The sequence below is a fragment of the Nicotiana tomentosiformis genome, chromosome 8 (genome assembly GCF_000390325.3).
Source record: "Nicotiana tomentosiformis chromosome 8, ASM39032v3, whole genome shotgun sequence".
NCBI lineage: Eukaryota > Viridiplantae > Streptophyta > Magnoliopsida > Solanales > Solanaceae > Nicotiana > Nicotiana tomentosiformis.
Window position 1 is genome coordinate 57881625 of NC_090819.1, and position 19849 is coordinate 57901473.

At 39.4% G+C, this 19849-nt stretch overlaps 1 protein-coding gene across 1 annotated transcript; it reads left to right on the forward strand.

Annotated features, from left to right (window-relative positions):
- The first annotated feature begins 17944 nt into the window (after positions 1–17944).
- Positions 17945–19095, forward strand: LOC104094215 (uncharacterized). Its single transcript, XM_009600091.1, has 2 exons — positions 17945–18642; positions 18744–19095. Exons 1-2 carry the CDS (start codon positions 17945–17947, stop codon positions 19093–19095), a joined length of 1050 nt encoding a protein of 349 aa, XP_009598386.1.
- The last annotated feature ends 754 nt before the right edge of the window (positions 19096–19849 follow it).

Here is a 19849-nt window from a genome sequence, read left to right on the forward strand (position 1 = left end):
TACTCTGGCTTCTTGCCAAATATTACGCACGATTCCATGAGGATATTTTTATAGAAATGGCGAGGCGTACGATCCGATCCAACATAAATAATAAACTGTGCACTGCGAGGGTCGAACGGCACGAACCATAGATGCATCTATTAAACTGCCGAGGCGAACGGCCCGCTCCCATGAGAGTGTGGTACATAAATTCTGCCGAGGCGAACGGCGCGATCCCATTAGAATAAGAAGTACATAATCCTGCCGAGGTGATCGGCCCGATCCTATTAGAATAAGGAGCTTTGACGGGTCCTTGACCCCACTCACGAATAAACATATGAGTTGTAATTTCTTTAACAAAAACCTTTCAATGAAACATGTGTATCACGAAAACATGTCGTAAGAGGAGTAAATTTATTTAGTGACTAATCATGAACTCGTGAAGTCTCTATAATAGCAAGTCTAGTCTCAAGTAGTAATGTAAAATAGAGGAATTTAATTGACGAGAGACTGCTTAAATAGTACAGCTATAGCATGATGTGAACCTAAGCCTACACGGACAATAACATGAATGTAGCTACATATGGGCTCTCGTCACCTCGCGTATAAGTAGCCCCCACAACAAGTAGCACACATCAATATACAACACCTAGGGGTAATTTTTCCCTCACAGAGTTAGACAGGAGACTTACCTCGCTCCGAAATTCCATAACCGGCTCCAAAGCCCTCTAACACCTCAAACCGATGCCCGTCGCTCCAAAACTAGTCAAACAATGTGCAAACCAATAAGAATATACTCTAATACTCATAACAAATCAATTTAGACAAATTCCCAACTCCGCTCGAAAAGCCGATAAAGCAACCCTCTGGCCCACGTGCCCAGATTCCAAAATTTTTTGAAGATAAACATTTCCCATAACATTACGAACTCAAATATATGATTTATTCTCAATTCCATGCCCAAGTTAGTGGTCAAAAATCCAAAAATACCAATTTCTAGGTTTACTACCAAAATCCCAAATTTCTACAACTTTCCATGCTTAAATCCAAATTTAAACCAAGTATTTAACTTGCAATATGTGGGAATCACTAACCTTGATATAGATGATGAAAATCTCCCCTTGAAGCTCCCCAAAAATCGCCCAACCAAGTGAAAACAATGGGAGAAAAATGGGTCAAATCCCGTTTTTAATAAAAACCTTCGGCCCAGACGACCTTCCGCTTCTGTGGCCTTCTAGCCGCTCCTGCGGCTCCGCATCTGCGGAAGTTCCATCGCAGATGCGGCTCCAGCTCAAACCAACATCCCTCGCTTCTGCGCCCAAGGTAGCGCACCTGCGCTCCCGCTTCTGCGGGCAACAAGCGCTTCTGCACACAGACATGCCGCTTCTGCAGCCTTCCCCCTCAGCCCAGCTACCGCTTCTGCGACCCCCTGGATGCTTTTGCGGCTCCGCACCTGCGGCCAAAACCTCGCGGGTGCGGTTACACCAGATGACAGAAACTCCAACATTCTTCTAAACCCAAACTCGATCCGTTTATCATCCGAAATTCACCCGAGGCCCTCGGGACCTCAACCAATGATACCAACACGTCCTAAAACATCATACAAACTTAGTCCAACCTTTAAATCATATCATACAACACTAAAAACATGAATCACCCTCCAATTCAAACTTAATGAACTTTGAAACTTCAACTTCTACAATCGATACCGAAACCTATCAAATCACGTCTGATTGACCTCAAATTTTGCACACAAATCATAATTGACATTACGGACCTACTCCCACTTCCGAAATTGGAATCCGACCCCGATATCAAAAAGTCCACTCCCGGTCTAACTTCTCAAAAACCTTCAAATTTCTAACTTTCGCCAAATGACTCCGAAATGACCTACGGACCTCCAAATCCACATCCAGATGCGCTCCCAATACAAGAATTACCATACGGAGCTATTCCCAAACTCGGAATCCAAAACAGACATCAATAATATTGAAATGCACTTCAACCCAAATTTATGAAATTCTTCCAAAACACCAACCTTCCATAATAGGAGCCGAAACGCTCCTGGGTAATCCAAAACCCGATCCGGACATACGGCCAAGTCCAAAATCATCATACAAACCTGTTGGAACCTTCCAATCGCAATTCTGAGGTCATTTACTCAAAAATCAAACCTTGGTTAATTCTTCCAACTTAAAGCTTCCGAAATTGGAATTTTCTTCTCAAACTAACTCCGAACTTCCCGAAATTCAATTCTGACCATACGTGCAAGTCATAATACGTGAAGTGAAACTACTTAAGGCCTAAAACTGCCGAACGACGCGCTAGAGCTCAAAACGACCGGTCGGGTCGTTACATTTTATGTACTCACGCTACACTTCAGTACTAATCGTGCAGGATCTGAGGCAGGTGCATCTGGCAGTCCTACCAGCGCGCGTCCCAGATATCCCAAGGCCTAGTGGTGAGATGCTTCCCGAGCCGTTCTACATCCCCTAGAGTCTCTCTTTGTATTCATATTCTATCTACTTTATTTCGGACAGTAGTTAGAGTTTTGTATATTCTACTACTTGCTTATATACTTGTGACACCAGATCTTGGCACACACTCTAATAGACTTTATGGTTTTGGGGTATTTACATACTGATGCTCGCATTTAGATGTTTTCATTTTAATCATTTGACTCTCTATTTCTCAAATTTCTAAACGAATGGGATTTAATTACTTGAAAATTGTTTAAAAGAAGAAATCGCGAAGTAAATTCATCGTAGGCTTGCCTAACGGTGACGTTAGGCGCCATCACGGCCTATAAGAAAAATTTGAGTCGTGATAGTGCCGAGGTCTTTTCAGGTACCGAAGAAAACGAATGCGACCAAATCAACCGCAGAAGAGCTCGAACAAGTGGCCTTGTTCGAGGAGTTCTTAGAAAGAATTTTATTTAGGAACGGGGTTAAGTCCCGAACTCAGAATTAAAATTATGTATTTTCTAAAACTAACATTGATTGTTTTGCATGGCCGCATTCAGAAATGACAGGTATTCCGTTGGAAGTAGTTGTCCACAAGATGAGTTTGGATCCTAACTTCCCACCAGTAAGGCAGAAGAAATGACCGATAGCAGAGGTCAAAAACAGGTTTGTCAAGGAATAGGTAACCCAATTATTAAATATAGGTTCAGTTCGGGAGGTGATTTGCCTCGATTGGCTAGCTAACGTCGTGGTAGTGCCTAAAAAGAATAATAAATATAAAATGTGTGTAGATTATAAAGATTTAAATAAGACATGCCCTAAAGACTCTTTCCTGTTGCCAAACATTGATCAAATGATTGATACTACAGTTGAGCATGAGTTAATGAGTTTTCTTGATGCTTATTCCGAGTATAATCAAATTAGGATGCACCCGGAAAGTCAGGAAAAGACCTTATTTATCACAAATTTTGGCACATATTGCAATAATGTAATGCCTTTTGGGCTTTAGAATGCCGTAGCCACTTATCAGAGGCTTGTTAATAAAATATTTGAATACAGATATGTAAGACGATGGAGGTTTATATTGAAGACATATTAGTTAAGTCTCTTAATACATGAGATCATTTGAAACATCTCAAGAAATATTTAACAATCTGAGAAAATACAACATGAAGCTCAACCCGAAGAAGTGCGCCTTCGGAGTTAGTTCCGGCAAGTTCTTGGGGTTTTTGGTCTCTCAAAGAGGAGTTCATTTATCTGATTCTCCAAAAGCTTTTAATTTCACGGAGCATCAGTCTTCCAAGCCTGCAGTAGTCAGGGGCGGATTGACCAGGGTAAAGCGGTGTCACGTGACACCGCTTCGTCGAAATATTTAACAAATTATATGTTTAAAAATGATATGTTAACTTTAAAAACATTATAAATATAAATGGATGACACCACTTGCAGAACACATTCCTCTGGTGCAGCAGAAAGGAAGCTACATTTTATCAGGGAGGTGGCAAGATCGATTCCCCTAGCCAATATCGTTGGGCTTCTTTTTTTTCCCCTTCTATAGCAAATTACTCAATATATCAACAATATTGCTAGTACTATCATCCTTTCTTGCTTGTGACAAAGGTTTGGCTTTATTTATTGCTTTCTTGTTTTTTCTAACCCCCCCCCCCCCCCCCCTGTTTTTCTTCTTATTGAACGTTAATGGAAATTACATTAAGGCATTTAAATTACTTTTTGTTTATATGATCTTATTATAACAATTTATTTATGTGTTCATTTATTTAATGTGACACCACTTGTAAGAAGTTCTGCGTATGCCACTAGCAGTAGTACAAGGCTTAGTCCTTTGAGTTGATGCCCCTGTAAGTATCTTTGAGGACTTACACTCCTCATACTTTATTTCATTTTCAATTCACTTGTTTATGAAGAGATAACAATTGTAAAACAGTATGTTCAATATGCAATTTTTAGATGATCTCAATTTTGTTTTTGTACTTCATCCTGTAACAAGATTTGACTGATTTGTATATCATTGATATTATCAAGTAGATAGATTCATTGTTATGCCTTGATGAACATACATGAGCCCAATCTTTTTGCACTTACAGTTGCTTCATTTTGCTTGTTAGTTGCTTGAGACATCCTTCTTGACTTCAGTATATTTCCTTAGATTGTAGAGAAGGATATTTCTGGAGAATAAGAGACCTAACATATGAATTATGCTTTATATCGTTGAAGGAGGTTGCTGGGCCTTCTCCTTTACTAGCATTGAAGATTCCCTTTTGGCAATTTTTAGCATACTTCTTAGTTCCTTGGGTGTGAAATGCAGAATATTTATCATTGAAAAAGGCAATCATTGGAGGCCAAATTAGAAATGGTGCACTTTCTTATGAATGTGTGGAGTAGTTCTTTTAGATTACTGTATTGAAGTTTCTCTTGCTTGTTCATATTTTAGTGCTTCAATCCATCAGTATAGGAGAATTGTCAATTATTTTAGGTGTATAACATCATGCTGTAATCTGCAATGCAAGTATCTGAATTATTAGCTTTTTTGCTAGAAACTTGAGTTTGATGTCCTGCAGACGTTCTTTCCTTGAGTATATACAGCCTGGTTTTCTGTGCCAAGGATGTGCTTTTGCTTTCATTTTTATGTTTCACACAACTAAAAATTCTTATTCCACACTTTTCTTTGATACTCTTAGTTCTACACAATATAGGAATTGCATGAACCTCTATAGAAAAGCCTCTGGTTTTGGGTGGCAGTTATTTGACCCTCTTTTTTGATAAGGTACGTTGACCCTTGATTCCAATTCCTAGTAACTAGGGAAGGGGAACAAGTCAAGTTACAAATATTAAGCCTTGCATAATCTTGGTTAAGCTTTCTAATTCTTCCTTTTGATTCTTGTAATTTATGGAAGAATCGTCAGCATGCGCACAGTAAAATGATACTTTAGAACTTTAGATGTGTTTCGCAATGACACCGGGATGCCTAACCTATTGGAAGTGTTGATAATTAGAAGGTACTCCGAAAGAGAATTCAATACTTGGTACCCAATCTCTCTCTCTCTCTCTCTCTCTTATATATATATATATATATATATATATATATATATATATATATATATATATATATATATATACAAACTAAATCAGTTTGTACCAAGTATTGAATTCTCTTTCGGAGTACCAAGTATATATATGAGGGAATAAGAAAGATGACTTGGCACCTCTCTTTGGCCAGGGATTCTATTTATCTTTTTTCTCCTATTTTTAGATTTTTTTTCTCATTTTAATAACTTATTTACTGCCTAGGAAAGTGAACTAAAGGAAAACAAATGAGGTTTACAGAGAGATTTCAGTTATGAAATATATAAAAAAGTATTACTACTCAATTATAAGAGGATTTCAGTTATGGAATATAAAAAGGAGTAATTAACTAATTAACTTGTAACTGAAAAGCACACTGGTTATATAGGCGGTCCTTTTTCCCAGATTCAGATCAAACTAAATCAGTTTGTTTAAGATTATTTGACCTTTGAAGAGCTTATGCCAATTATAATGGAGCGAATGGCGATGCATGCTTCAAGGGCAAGGCTTTTCAAGGAGTATGACAAAGAAGTATAGAGAGAGAAATATGAGAGGGATTTGCAGTCGTATCCTATATTTGTGCCACCTTTTAACTTATACCATATTTTTAAAAATTATTGATTTGGTAGCCAGCTGACAAAAAGTCCGTAATAATATGATAATTATACCCCTGACAAAAGATATAAAAGATGAATCACGCATTAATCGCTTTACCGTTGTCCTCCATCATTCTGTCCCTCCTCAGATCTCTTCTCACATCTGCCATAATCACGATCTCTGTCATAACCAGAAAGTTGAACCACATTCAAATTCCGAATTCAAAATAACAAAATACATTGTAAGTATTGCAATTCATCTTCAGAATTCAAATTAGTTTTTGAAACTGATTGATCTTCATGATATATGTTTCTGCAATTATTTTCGTAATTCATCATACTTTTTATGTTTTAATTCTATCAACACATATAGATTTTTTCACTTATGCTAATTTAATCACACTTGCATGAAGTTGTTTGACGGATGAAACATAAAGTTTTCACTTATAGATCTTCAAAAACTTTGCATGAAAGATATAGAATAAAGTTTTTTCACGTTGAATTCAAAATTTCAATCAAATACAAGCTAATATTTCATGCTACTATAGCATGAAGATTTTTCACGTTAAACCTAATTTAGCGTAAAGTTGTTTCACGTTGAAGCTAAAAATGCATGATAATGGATGCTGACGTTAATTAATTCATTTGCTAAAATTTCATACCAACAATGCTGAAGTCTTGTAGTATTATGGAAAACATTATAGTTTTGTCATGAGATTTTTCCGAAACTTCAGTGGCAAAATGTTGAAGTTGTTTAGTTCATTTGCTAAAACTTCAGGATGAATGTGCTAATGTTTTTGTCCTGCAGTATGTAATTTTCTAATGAATATTTTTTAATGCATGTTGTAATGACCCGACCGGTCGTTTTGAGCTCTAACACATCGTTCGGTGGTTTGAGGCCTTGAGTAGCTTAACTTCAGGTATTATGACTTGTGCACATGGTCGGAAATGAATTTCGGGAAGTTCGGAGTTGATTTGAAAAGACAATTCTAATTTCGGAAGCCATAAGTTGGAAGAATAGAGTAAGGTTTGATTTTTGAGTAATCGACCTCAAAATTTGGATTAGAAGGTTCCAACAAGTTCGTATGATGATTTTGGACTTAGTCGTATGTCTGAATCGGGTTTTTGATGACCTGGGAGCATTTCGGCGCCTATTATGGAAGTTGGCATTTTGGAAGGATTTCATAAATTTGGGTTGGAGCGCATTTCAATGCTATCGATGTTCGTTTGGGATTTTGAGTCTGGGAATAGCTCTGTATGGTGATTCTGGTATTGGGAGCGCGTCCGAAAGTGGATTTAGAGGTCCGTAAGTCATTTCAGAGTCATTTGGCGAAAGTTAGAAATTTGAAGGGTTTTGGAGAGTTTGACCGGGGAGTGTACTTTTTGATATCGGGGTCGGATTCTGATTCCGAAAGTTGAAGTAGGTCTGTAATGTTAATTATGACTTGTGTGCAAAATTTGAGGTCAATCGGACGTGATTTGATAGGTTTTGGCATCGAAGGTAAAAGTTTGAAGCTTCAAAGTTCATTAGGTTTGAATTGGAGGGTGATTCGTAGTTTCTATGTTGTTTGGCGTGATTTGAGGCCTCGACTAAGTTCGTAATGTGTTTTGGGACATGTTGGTATAATTGGTTAACGTCCCGGGGGCCTCGGGTGGATTCCGTATGGTTAACGGATCGAATTTGGCCTTATGAAATGCTGAAGTTGCTGTCACCTGCGAGGTTTTGGCCGCAGGTGCGGGGCCGCAGAAGCGACCCAGGGGTCGCAGAAGCGGAGCAAGTCAGCCAGGGGAAGGACCGCAGGTACAGAGTTTTGGCCGCATCTGCGCAAGCGCAGAAGCGAAGCGTGGGGCGCAGAAGCGAAAGAAGGCGCAAGAGAGGAAGGAAGCTCGCACCTGCGATGTCCCAGAAGCGGGGATCTTTCCGCATGTGTGAGGCCTTGTATTTGGGGTGAGTTCTGCAAAAGCGAAGGCATGGTCACAGAAGCGACGCGGCAGGTGCGGCTACTGTTCCGCATGTGCGAAAATACCGCTGGGCATATTGATTTAAGAACGAGACTTGGCTCATTTTTTCCCCATTTTTCACTTGGTTGGGGCGATTTTGGAGAGCTTCCTGGAGGGATTTTCATCATCTATGTCAAGGTAAGTAATTTCTGCGTATTGTGAGTTAAATACAAGATTTATACATGGATTCAAGCATGAAAATTTATAGAAATTTGGGATTTTGAAGAAAAATCGAGAAATGGGTATTTTTGAATTTTGACCACGAATTTGGGCATGGAATTGAAAATAAATTATATATTTGAGTTCGTGAGGTCATGGGTAATAGTTAACTCCAAAACAATTCGGAATCGGGGCACGTGGGCCCGAGAGTTGCTTTATCGATTTTTCGAGCGGAGTTTGAAATTTGTTTTAAATTGAATTATTATGAGTATTAGAGTATATATTTATGGATTTGCACCTTTATTGGCTAGTTTTGGAGCGATGGGCATTGGTTTGAGTTGCTGCAAAGGCTTGGGAGCCGGCTATGAAATTTCGGAGCGAAGTAAGTCTCCTTTCTAACCTTGTAATAGGGAATTAACTCCATGGGTGAAATAATTCAATATGTGCTTCTATTTGTGGGGGCTATGTACGCATGAGGTGACGAGAGTCCATTCGTAGCTATTAATATGTTTATGTCCGGGTAGTCTAGGACCCAGATCATGTTATAATTGTGATGCTTGCATCCTACTTGTTAATTTAAATTGCTTAAATCATATCGAAACTTGGTAAAGGAACTTTCAAAAGGTTAAACTTCATTTACTTGACCGTTAAATGAGAATTTGAAATTTTGGAATATTTTCCCCTTAATAAATCTTGAATTGGTTGTTTAATGTGTATTTTCTCTTTTATGGAGCGGGCTGAACGCCTCGGCAGGTTAAATAGATGCATCTATGGTTCGCGACGTTCGACCCTCGGCAGTGCACAGTTTAAATATTTATGTTGGAGCGGGCCGTACGACCTCGGCATGATTTGCGCATGATATATCTTTGGAATTTATAATTATTGATATTGTTTTCATTGGCCCGAGGTATAAAAATGTTAAATGACAAAAATAAATTTGGAAATTTCTTATGAACGAAAGAATTGTTTACTTATTTCATGATATTCAGCTTACACCATTCCACGTAATCCATGCTTAATTATATCATCGACATTTTATTTATAGCCCATAGTAAGGGTCGAAGTCGACCCCTCGTCACTACTTCTTCAAGGTTATGCGGGATACTTACTGGGTACGCGTTAATTTACGTACTCATACTACACTTGCTGCACATTTTTGTGCATGTGCATATATGTCTAGAGGCCTTGTGGGCGCAGAGGCGCGGTTATTGCGGGAAATTAGGTGAGCTGCATTCCACGTTACGAGTCCGCATCCAGCAGAGTCTCCTTCAGAGTATTTATATTTCTCCTGTCCGAATTTATATTCCGGACAGATATTGTATTTTATTTTACATTCCTAGTTGAGGCTCATGCACTTGTGATACCGGGTTTTAGGGTGGTTATAGGTTGTCCTGTACTGAAATTGTTAAAAAAAATATTATTATTTATCTTGTAAATTTCATCTTTTACTATTTAATTGAAGGAAATGTGATTTTCAAAAAAATATTTAAAATGAGAACCAATTTAAGTATTTATTTTTGGCTTGGCTGACAGCGGTGTCCGGCACCATCACGACCTTTAATGGATTTTGGGTCGTGACAACATGGTATTAGAGTACTAGGTTCACTTAAGTCTCACGAGTCATGAGCGAGTCTAGTAGAGTCTTGCGAATCGATACAGAGACGTCTGTACTTATCTTCGAGAGACTACAGGACTGTTAGGAGCACTTCCCTTCTTGATTCCTCATCGTGCGATTCGATTCCTTTGAGGCTTATGCCTTCGTTCCCTTCCTATTCAGTCCTATGCGACGTGAAGCGCTTGTTATAAATTGGGAATCGAGGAATTTTAATGGTACTACAGATGTGGTGCAAGATGTTTCTCCCTGCGTATTTGTTGGGCTATTGTCCTCGCCTTGCGGAAGGTCGTTCGGTCGTTGCAGCTCAGTATAATTATTACCTAAGATTTTAAGGTTTGGCATTGATTGTTATGACGATTCGTGCATTGCTATCGCACCGTGTTTGTGTAACGGTACGATGCTTGTCTATGCGTCGAAGCAGTGAATGACTTGGAATGAGGTTTACTCAGTATATGATTCAGAGATCCAGTATTTTATTTCCGGTGAAGGACAGGGAATCGGACTATGAATGTTCAGGTTTGGGTTGACGGAGTAACGAGACTTGGTATTTCGAGCATGGTGAAATTTTTATCTGTGATGTGGTATCGTCACCCTAGATTGAATGTGTTAAGTTCGCCGATGTTATGGCCTTCATCAATTCGCCTTCGGGGCAGGGTATTGTGAGATGGTGTCGGAGAAGCGGTTGTCAGCAATAACGGGGTGTAGCAATTTCGGAATTGAATCGGTGTTTCTAGTGTTGATGGCTCGAGAAAGATTATCTTCGGAAAGGTTTAAAGTTTGTAGCGATCTATTGGTTCAAGTGCTACAGAGATATATTTTGATTTAAGGCAAAAACTGGGCAGCGAAGGATGAGGAAGGACATGTGGGAGGTGTCTTGCGGTGGTTAAATTTCTAGAAGGCCAAGAGTGAGAAACAGGAGTCGGATAGTTGCTTAAAGGAGAGGGTTTGACCAAAGTGGGAGAGTGGCAGAGTAGTATATGGGTTCTACGGTAGGATAGCTACACACCTTGAGGAAAGTTTAGAGTGATTTGGGATTCATGGTGGATAGTGACTAGGTCCACGGGCTTAATTTGGAATATTTGCTACTATACGGAGGAAGGTTGGACATGACGGAGAGGAGTTGCTTGATATGAAGAAGGATACAACATGACTTTGGATTGGAATGTATCATTGCACGTTTAGTTGATGTCAATAGGGAGTGAACGGGCTTGTACAGCTGGTGAATGAGCAAGGCCTCAGGATGGTTTAAGGATTTCATAGTAATGGTACTCGGTGCAGGTTGGAAGATGTCGGCATGGAATTTTCACAGGTGGGTTATTTCCGACGAGCAAGTTAACTGTTGCGTGGTGTTGATGAAGAGTCTACGAAGAATTTTACTGGCTATTCGATAAGAGGTCAAATATGTAAATGTGGCTAGTGATTCAGAGCGTTCATGAAATGGTTAACATAAGGATTTCGAGGAATTTGGCGGGTTGATTGCGCGAGGTCATGTCGGTAAGGGAGAAGGAATCCTGGTAGGTTCCAAGGTCATATAATGGTAGCTTCAAGCTTAAGTGGGAGAGCCCCACTGCCTACAATTGGATTGCATGGGTGTCTACTTGTGAGGTTTCTAGTTATCGGTATATTGGTGGGTTGTTACGACTAAGGAAAGAGAACATCAGTGGTGATTTGAGCCAAGGATTTGAGGAATGTGTGCTATAATTGGCCTCATCGATTCATGTTCGGGCTTTGGAAAGACTTGGAATTTATGCTTCGTGTAGATGTGATGTACAAGGAAAGGAATTCAGCCTGTTGCTTCTTTGAGAGGGTGTTCATGTGCCAGCAGGGCCTTGGAGTTTGATCATAATTGGGAACAAGTCAAAGTGGGCGACTCTCAACAATGGTTCTAGTGGGTTTAAAAATTCAAAGTGCGATGCCTAAATATTTCGAGCCAGTAGTATGGTTAAGTATTGAGCTTTTGCAGTGGATTATAAAAAGTGGCTTAGAGTTCTACGTTATCTTCGGTCTGCGGTGTGGCATTGGAGGAATGGGAGAAAATAACTTCGGATTCATAGAGGAATTTTCAGAATGGGTATACTAGTTGAAGATGCGAATATGCGCATAAGGAGGGTATGAGATGGTTCGTGGGTTTTGGATACAATGTGGTCTCGTGAAATAAGGTCACTCAGGATGAGTACGGATTTGGGTTCATGATATTTTGAATGGAGCTAATATTATTTCTAGGGCAAGTCCCGAGTGAAGTAGAAGAAGTGGCTCGGTTGGGAATGGTTGAATCAGCACGGTTATAGAAGTGACCAGTTTCTCCAGTGTGAAGTTATACATGTGGTTTGTGGTTGTACACTTGGGCTTGAGCGCCACCACAACTTGGTTGATATGGGAGGTATTCGATTCGTATGGCTTTGTTGTGTCAAGGGATTTCCGGGAGAGTTATGGCAGTTTAGATTACGACATGAGGGTGTATTTTTTCTGTGGTTTGGGAATTTAGTTGCGTGTTGCATTGGTTCTTCTGAAATGATCTAAGTAAAAGGTTTCTAAATGATGAAGTGTTTATTCTATTAGGGGATCAGGGGTTATTATGGAATTTTGGTACTCTCACGTATTGGCATGTTAGGTGCAGTGAGCGGCATGGGTAATTGGAAGTTGAGGATCAAGGTTGCGGTTCGGTGTTGACAAGAATATCACAAGCTCGGATGATCCGAGAAGAATTTAGATGTTTAGAGTAAGCTGGTATTGTCTTTAACGTCACCTGAGATCGGTGTCCTGTGGAAGAGGCTTTGTGTACTGATTTGCGGCTTCTTGATTTGCCTTACAGCATTGGTGTGGCCGATGGTATGGATGTGCAGACTTGTTACCTAGTGCGGAAGATCATGGGAGCGTATCTCACAGGAAGATTGTATAAGTGTGACATGTAGTCACTTGATTGATTAAAGATTTGAAACCAAGTATGGGGATTTGGTACTATCGCTAATGTGAGAGTTTGGGCCTGAAAGGCGCTCTATTCAGTTGGTTATGAATTGTGGAAGTTTATTCCGGATTTGACGGTTGTTCTTGTATGTCATGGGAAAAGGGCTGTTGTGGATCCTTAAAAGGTTATTAGCCCAATGCGGTACGATCAGAATCGACTTGAGGTTTGTGGATGGATCTAAATGTGAATGTGGGCTCTATATCAGGCCGGATGTGTTCATTTCAGCATAGCCCTGTGTTCGGAGGGGTCTTCGGGCCTTGGATGTTATTTCTGTTGTCGGCCCTTTCGCGTAGTCTTTATTGTGCCATGTGGGTTGTGAGGCGGTTTGATTATTCGCACTCGTATTGAGATCCCGTATAGTTTGTGGTATTATGAGCAAGATGGCTCTCGAGATGCAGGTCATTTGTTGCACCTGAGTTGTGCTTGAGTTTTATAGCATATGACGCTACCCGTCTCCCCAGGATTTGTATTATGCACTTGGCGTGCTTATGATTGATATTCGGGCATTTTGTGAGTATGAGCGTTACGGCCCGAGGTGTGTTTTCTTTAGATTATTATGTGTGGATCGATGGCACACCGGCACGAGTACATTGTTTGGATCGGGGGGCATGCCGCCACGGGTATCATGGTTGGATCGGGTTGCACGCCGCAACAGTAAGATGTTGAGCACAGTTCCCTGTACCTATTTTTGTGTGTTTTGCTTCTCATTTCTGAGGAAGGTTTATAGTATCTTTTTGGTTGTTTAATTAGTCACGTGGGTTGAGTAGTTCTTTCCGGAGTTCATTTTTCCTTATGTATCATATGCGACTTTGTGGCTTGTTGGCACATGGTGGCAACATATGAGACCTTTGGTAGTGTTTATGGTGGCTTATTGCCGGAACAACTTATACTGGGTGAGACGAGATTATTGGACCTGGAATCAGTGCGATCGGATTATATGAGGCATGTTAAAAAAAGGCAAATATCGTTATTTGGTTCATAATGGGGTATTGGTCCTTGTCAGGAGGAGCGACTCAATGAATTGTCGACTCGAAAGTTGGTTATGAATTTTTACACATCCTTTCTGTTGTGGCAGTATTGCGAGAGTTGAAACGGGTCTTATATGCTTCGTGAGGTTTGTGTGGGCATCAAATTCGTGGGATTTCGACTATCGTTGTCAGAGGATGTTATTATGGTCATGTGAGTTACACGATGCATGGTATGAATTCAGTAAAGGTATGCAATCATGTATTGGTGCATCGTGTAGTGATGGTTACGGTGTTCGTACGTTGGAAACAGACCTGGCAGAGGATTTCAGATGTTGGAATTTGGCTCTAAGGCCTATTTGACTATATAAAAGGGAGGATTTTCAGGTTTGCTCGAGCTAATGAACTCAACTAGGTTGTGGTAGCATGGTTAGGTGCACAAGGTAATAAACAATGATTTCGGACAACTCCAGAGCAGTTCTTAGCACGTTCGAGGACGAACATATGTTTAAGTGGGAAAGAATGTAACGACCCGACCGGTCGTTTTGAGCTCTAGCACATTGTTCGGCGGTTTGAGGCCTTGAGTAGCTTCACTTCAGGTTTTGTTACTTGTGCCCGTGGTCAAAATTGAATTTCGGGAAGTTCAAAGTTGATTTGGAAAGAAAATTCTAATTTCGGAAGCCATAAGTTGGAAGAATTGATTAAGGTTTGATTTTTGATTAAACGACCTCGGAATCGGGATTGGAAGGTTCCAACAGGTTCGTATGATAATTTTGGACTTGGGCGTATGTCCGGATCGGGTGTTGGATGACTCAGGAGCGTTTCGGTGCCTATTGTGGAAGTTGGCATTTTGGAAGGATTTCATAAATTTTGGTTGGAGTGCATTTCAATGCTATTGATGTCCGTTTGGGATTCTGAGTCTGGGAATAGCTCCGTATGGTGATTCTAGTATTGGAAGCGCGTCCGGAAGTGGATTTGGAGGTCCGTAGGTCATTTCGGGGTCATTTGGCGAAAGTTAGAAATTTGAAGGTTTTTAGAGAGTTTGACCGGGAGTGGACTTTTTGATATCGGGGTCGGATTTCGATTTCAGAAGTAGGAGTAGGTATGTAATGTCAATTATGACTTGTGTGCAAAATTTGAGATCAATCGAACGTGATTTGATAGGTTTTGGCATCGAGGGTAGAAGTTTGAAGCTACAAAGTTCATTAGGTTTTAATTGGAGGGTGATTCGTAGTTTCGATGTTGTTTGGCATAATTTGATGCCTCGACTAAGTTCGTAATGTGTTTTGGGACATGTTGGTATAATTGGTTAAGGTCCCGGGAGCCTCGGGTGGATTCTGATTGATTAACGGATCGAATTTGGCCTTATCAAATGCTGAAGCTTCTGTCACCTGCGAGGTTCTAGCCGCAAGTGCGGGGCCGCAGAAGTGGCCCAGGGGTCGCAGAAGCGGAGCAAGTCAGCCAGGGGAAGGACCGCAGGTGCGGAGTTTTGGCCGCATCTGCGCAAGCGCAGAAGCGAAGCATGGGGCGCAGAAGCGGAAGAAGGCGAAGGAGCGGAAGGAAGCGCGCACCTGCGATGTCACAGAAGCGGGGATCTTTCCGCAGGTGCGAGGCCTTGTGTTTGGGGTGAGTTTTACAAAAGCGGAGGCGTGGTCACAGAAGCGACGCCGCAGGTGCGGCTACTGTTCTGCAGGTGCGAAAATCGCTGGGCAGATTGATTTAAGAACGGGACTTGGCTCATTTTTCCCCCATTTTTCACTTGGTTGGGGCGATTTTGGAGAATTTCGAGGAGGGATTTTCATCATCTATGTCAAGGTAAGTGATTTTCGCGTATTGTGAGTTCAATACAAGATTTATACATGGATTCAAGCATGAAAATTTGTAAAAATTTGGGATTTTGAAGAAAAACCTAGAAATGGGTATTTTTTGATTTTGACCACGAATTTGGGCATGGAATTGGAAATAAATTATATATTTGAGTTCGTGAGGTCATGGGTAATAGTTATCTTCAAAAAAAATCGGAATCGAGGCACGTGGGCCCGAGGGTTGCTTTATCGATTTTTCGAGCGGAGTTGGAAATTTGTTATAAATTGAATTATTATGAGTATTAGAGTATATATTTATGGATTTGTACCTTTATTGGCTAGTTTTGGAGCGATGAGCATTGGTTTGAGTTGCTGCAAAGGCTTGGGAGACGGCTATGGAACTTCGGAGCAAGGTAAGTCTCCTTTCTAACCTTGTAAGAGGGAATTAACTCCATAGGTGAAATAATTCAATATGTGCTTCTATTTGTGGGGGCTACGTACGCACGAGGTGACAAGAGTCCGTGCGTAGCAATTAATATGTTTATGTCCGGGTAGTCTAGGACCCAGATAATGTTATAATTGTGATGCTTGCATCCTACTTGTTAATTTAAATTGCTTAAATCATATCGAAACTTGGTAAAGGAACTTTCAAAAGGTTAAACTTCATTTACTTAACCGTTAAATGAGAATTTGAAATTTAGGAATATTTGCCCCTTAATAAATATTGAATTGGTTGTTTAATGTGTATTTTCTCTTTTGTGGAGCGGGCTGAACGCCTCGGCATGTTAAATAGATGCATCTACGGTTCGCGCTGTTCGACCCTCGGCAGTGCACGGTTTAAATATTTATGTTGGAGCGGGTCGTACGACCTCGGCATGATTTGCGCATGATATATCTTTGGAATTGATAATAATTGATATTGTTTTTATTGGCCTGAGGTCCAAAAATGTTAAATGACGAAAATAAATTTGGAAATTTCTTATGAACAAAATAATTGTTTACTTATTTCATGATATTGAGTTTGCAGCCGTTCTACGTAATCCATGCTTAATTATATCATCGACATTTTATTTATAGCCCATAGTAAGTGTCGAAGTCGATCCCTCGTCACTACTTTTTCGAGGTTAGGCGGGATACTTACTGGGAACGCGTTGATTTACATACTCATACTACACTTGTTACATATTTTTGTGCAGGAGCATATATGTCTAGAGGCCTTGTGGGCGCAGAGGCGCGGTTATTGCGAGGACTTGGGTGAGCTACATTCCACGTTACGCGTCTGCCACCAGCAGAGTCTCCTTCAGAGTATTTATATTTCTCCAGTCCGAATTTGTATTCCGGATAGATGTTGTATTTTATTTTACATTCCTAGTTGAGGCTCATGCACTTATGACACCGGATTTTGGGGTGGTTATAGATTGTCCTGTATTTAAATTGTTAAAAAAAATATTAATATTTATTTTGTAAATTCCATCTTTTACTATTTAACTAGAGGAAATGTGAATTTCAAAAAAATATTTAAAATGAGAGCCAAGTTAAGTATTTATTTTTGGCTTGCCTGACAACGGTGTCCGGCGCCATCACGACCTTTAATGGATTTTGGGTCGGGACACATGCTGAAGTTATTTAGTTCACTTGCTAAATATTTGTTGAAGTTGTTTTGTTTATTTTCCTAATACTTGACACTAAACATGATAAAGTTTTCATTCTGCAAGATGAGTTCGATTTGCCTTGTTATTACTTTCAATGGGAGGTGGACTTTTGATTACAAATACTTGGATCATTATACAAACTTGTTCTGCTTAATAAACAAGTATCATTCAATACTTTCCTGAAGAAAACTAGTGAAGTTACAGATTTTGATTCAACCAAATATTCACTAAAAATATGGTTTGATATCAAACTAAATACAAGAAAAGGGATGCTTGTAACTTCAGATGAAGAACTCAGAACCTGTATACATTTGCTAACAACTGATTCAGCCTTAAAGAATTGCCTTGTTGTCGAAAAAATACAACTCATTTCTGACCTGCTTCAGAATCTGCAATTATCAAATCATCTCTTGCACATATAATAGATTCAGAACAATTTATTGATTATCAACATGAACTAAAATAGCCAATAATGGAAGTAGACAACGAGCGATAACATTGTAACATCACAGCTGCTTTAGAATATGGAATGCTATAAGAATTAACTGCCACTAAAATAAATTCATACCAGTTTGTTGAGGCCCAAGAAGAAGAAGGACAGCTAATAATGCAAATAGACAACCAACATACAATCCAATAAAGTTTTTCGTTACCTTCTGCAATGATAAGCAACAACGAAGATGAAGAAAATACAGAATTTATACCGATAACATCAGATACAATTGAAAAAATTGCTGAAACTTCTACTGCTTCTAAGAAATCAAGAAAAAGAGTGAGGAGAAAGCTGAAAGAATCTCCACCATGTAAAATACTTAGGCACGATGCATTGCCTGAGGAAGTGAAAGTAGGATCAATTTTTGAGAACAAGAAGAGCATAACTAAACTTTTCTGCATCTTGGAAATAAACCTTAAAGTTGAATTCACTGTTGTTAGATCATGTTCAAAGAAATACGAGCTGAAATGCATTATGGAAAAATGTGATTGGAATGTACGTGCTACTAGAATAAAAAATTCCACACTTTTCATGGTGATAAAAGTTTATAACAACCATGAATATTCGGTTGATGCAAGAAAATCAGACCAAAAGCATGCTACATCAAATTTTATAAGTAAACAAATTTTAGAACATGTTCAGGATAAAAAGATTGAGGTTACACCAGCCTTTGTAGAAAGTGAAATGAAAAAGAAATTTGGAATTGACATTGGATATCACAAGGCATGGCGCGCTATTCAAAAAGCTATTGCTTGCATACGAGAAACACCGGAAGAGAACTACCATATTCTTCCTTCATACCTATACATGATGGTGCATAGAAACCCAGGGACGTACACTAGCATAAAAAGAGATGAGCAAACTCGGTAAACAAAACAATAGTAACCATCACCCTGAAGTTTTAAATGTTCCTATTTGAAAAGGTTCACACCTTATGATTTGTTTTTTTTGTGTTTCACCTGTACAGGTTTGCTTACATGTTCTTTGCTCCTGCGGCATCTATAGTTGGTTGGTGTTACTGTAGACCTGTGATTGCAGTAGATGCAACATTTTTAAAGTCAAAATATCATGATGTTCTATTTGTTGTTGTATCAAAGGATGCAAAAAATCAAATCTTTTCGCTATCTTTTGGTGTAGCAGATTCGGAAAACAATGATGCATATATTTGGTTCTTCGAGGAAATGAGAAAAGCAATTGAAGTCCGTCGTGAACTGATTTTCTTATCAGATAGAAACCAATCGATCGCAAACGGGATTAGACAAATTTATCTTAAAGCTCACCATGGTATCTGCATCTATCACTTTGAGAAGAATTTATAGCAAAGATATGCAAAAAGCACGGTAATAAATCTTTTTCAAAGCACTGCAAGGTCATACATATGTGAAGATTTTAATCAGTTAATGTCCCAATTCAAAAGTGTTGACAAGAAAATATACAATTACATAATGGAAGCGCCGCCCCAGAGAGATGGGCTCGATCGTGGTTCCCACGACGACGTTATGATATGCTGACAACAAACATGGTAGAATCAATGAATTCCGTGTTACTAAAAGCGAGAGATATGCCTGTTTTAAGAATGTTAGATTTCATCCAAGAAAAGTTGGGAGAGTGGTTTTATGAACGGAGAAAAAAAGCACATAAAACTTTTCACAAAGTATCAATATGGGCAGAAGAAGAGATGAATAAGAAGATGGACTTGGCTTGCAAAATGTTTGTAAGTATATTTATTAACTTCAGAATTTACTTCAGCGTGTTTTCTCTGAAGTAATTAACTAATGCATAATCACTTCACCTTTTAATATCTAGTGCAGTAATTTACTGCTTACACATAAAAAAAAATTCATACTTTTTTATTTTGAAGCAATAATAGACTAATATAGTTTTTTTTACTTTTTTATTCCTTCTTAGGTATTCAACCTTGATTCAATATTGTTTAGAATAAATAGTGAAGGAATGAAATTCATTGTGGACTAAAATAAGAGAACTTGTGACTGCTTGGAATTCCAACTTGATAAATTGCCATGTCCACACGCAATTGCTGCTATCAATAAGAGATATTTGCAGATATCCCGA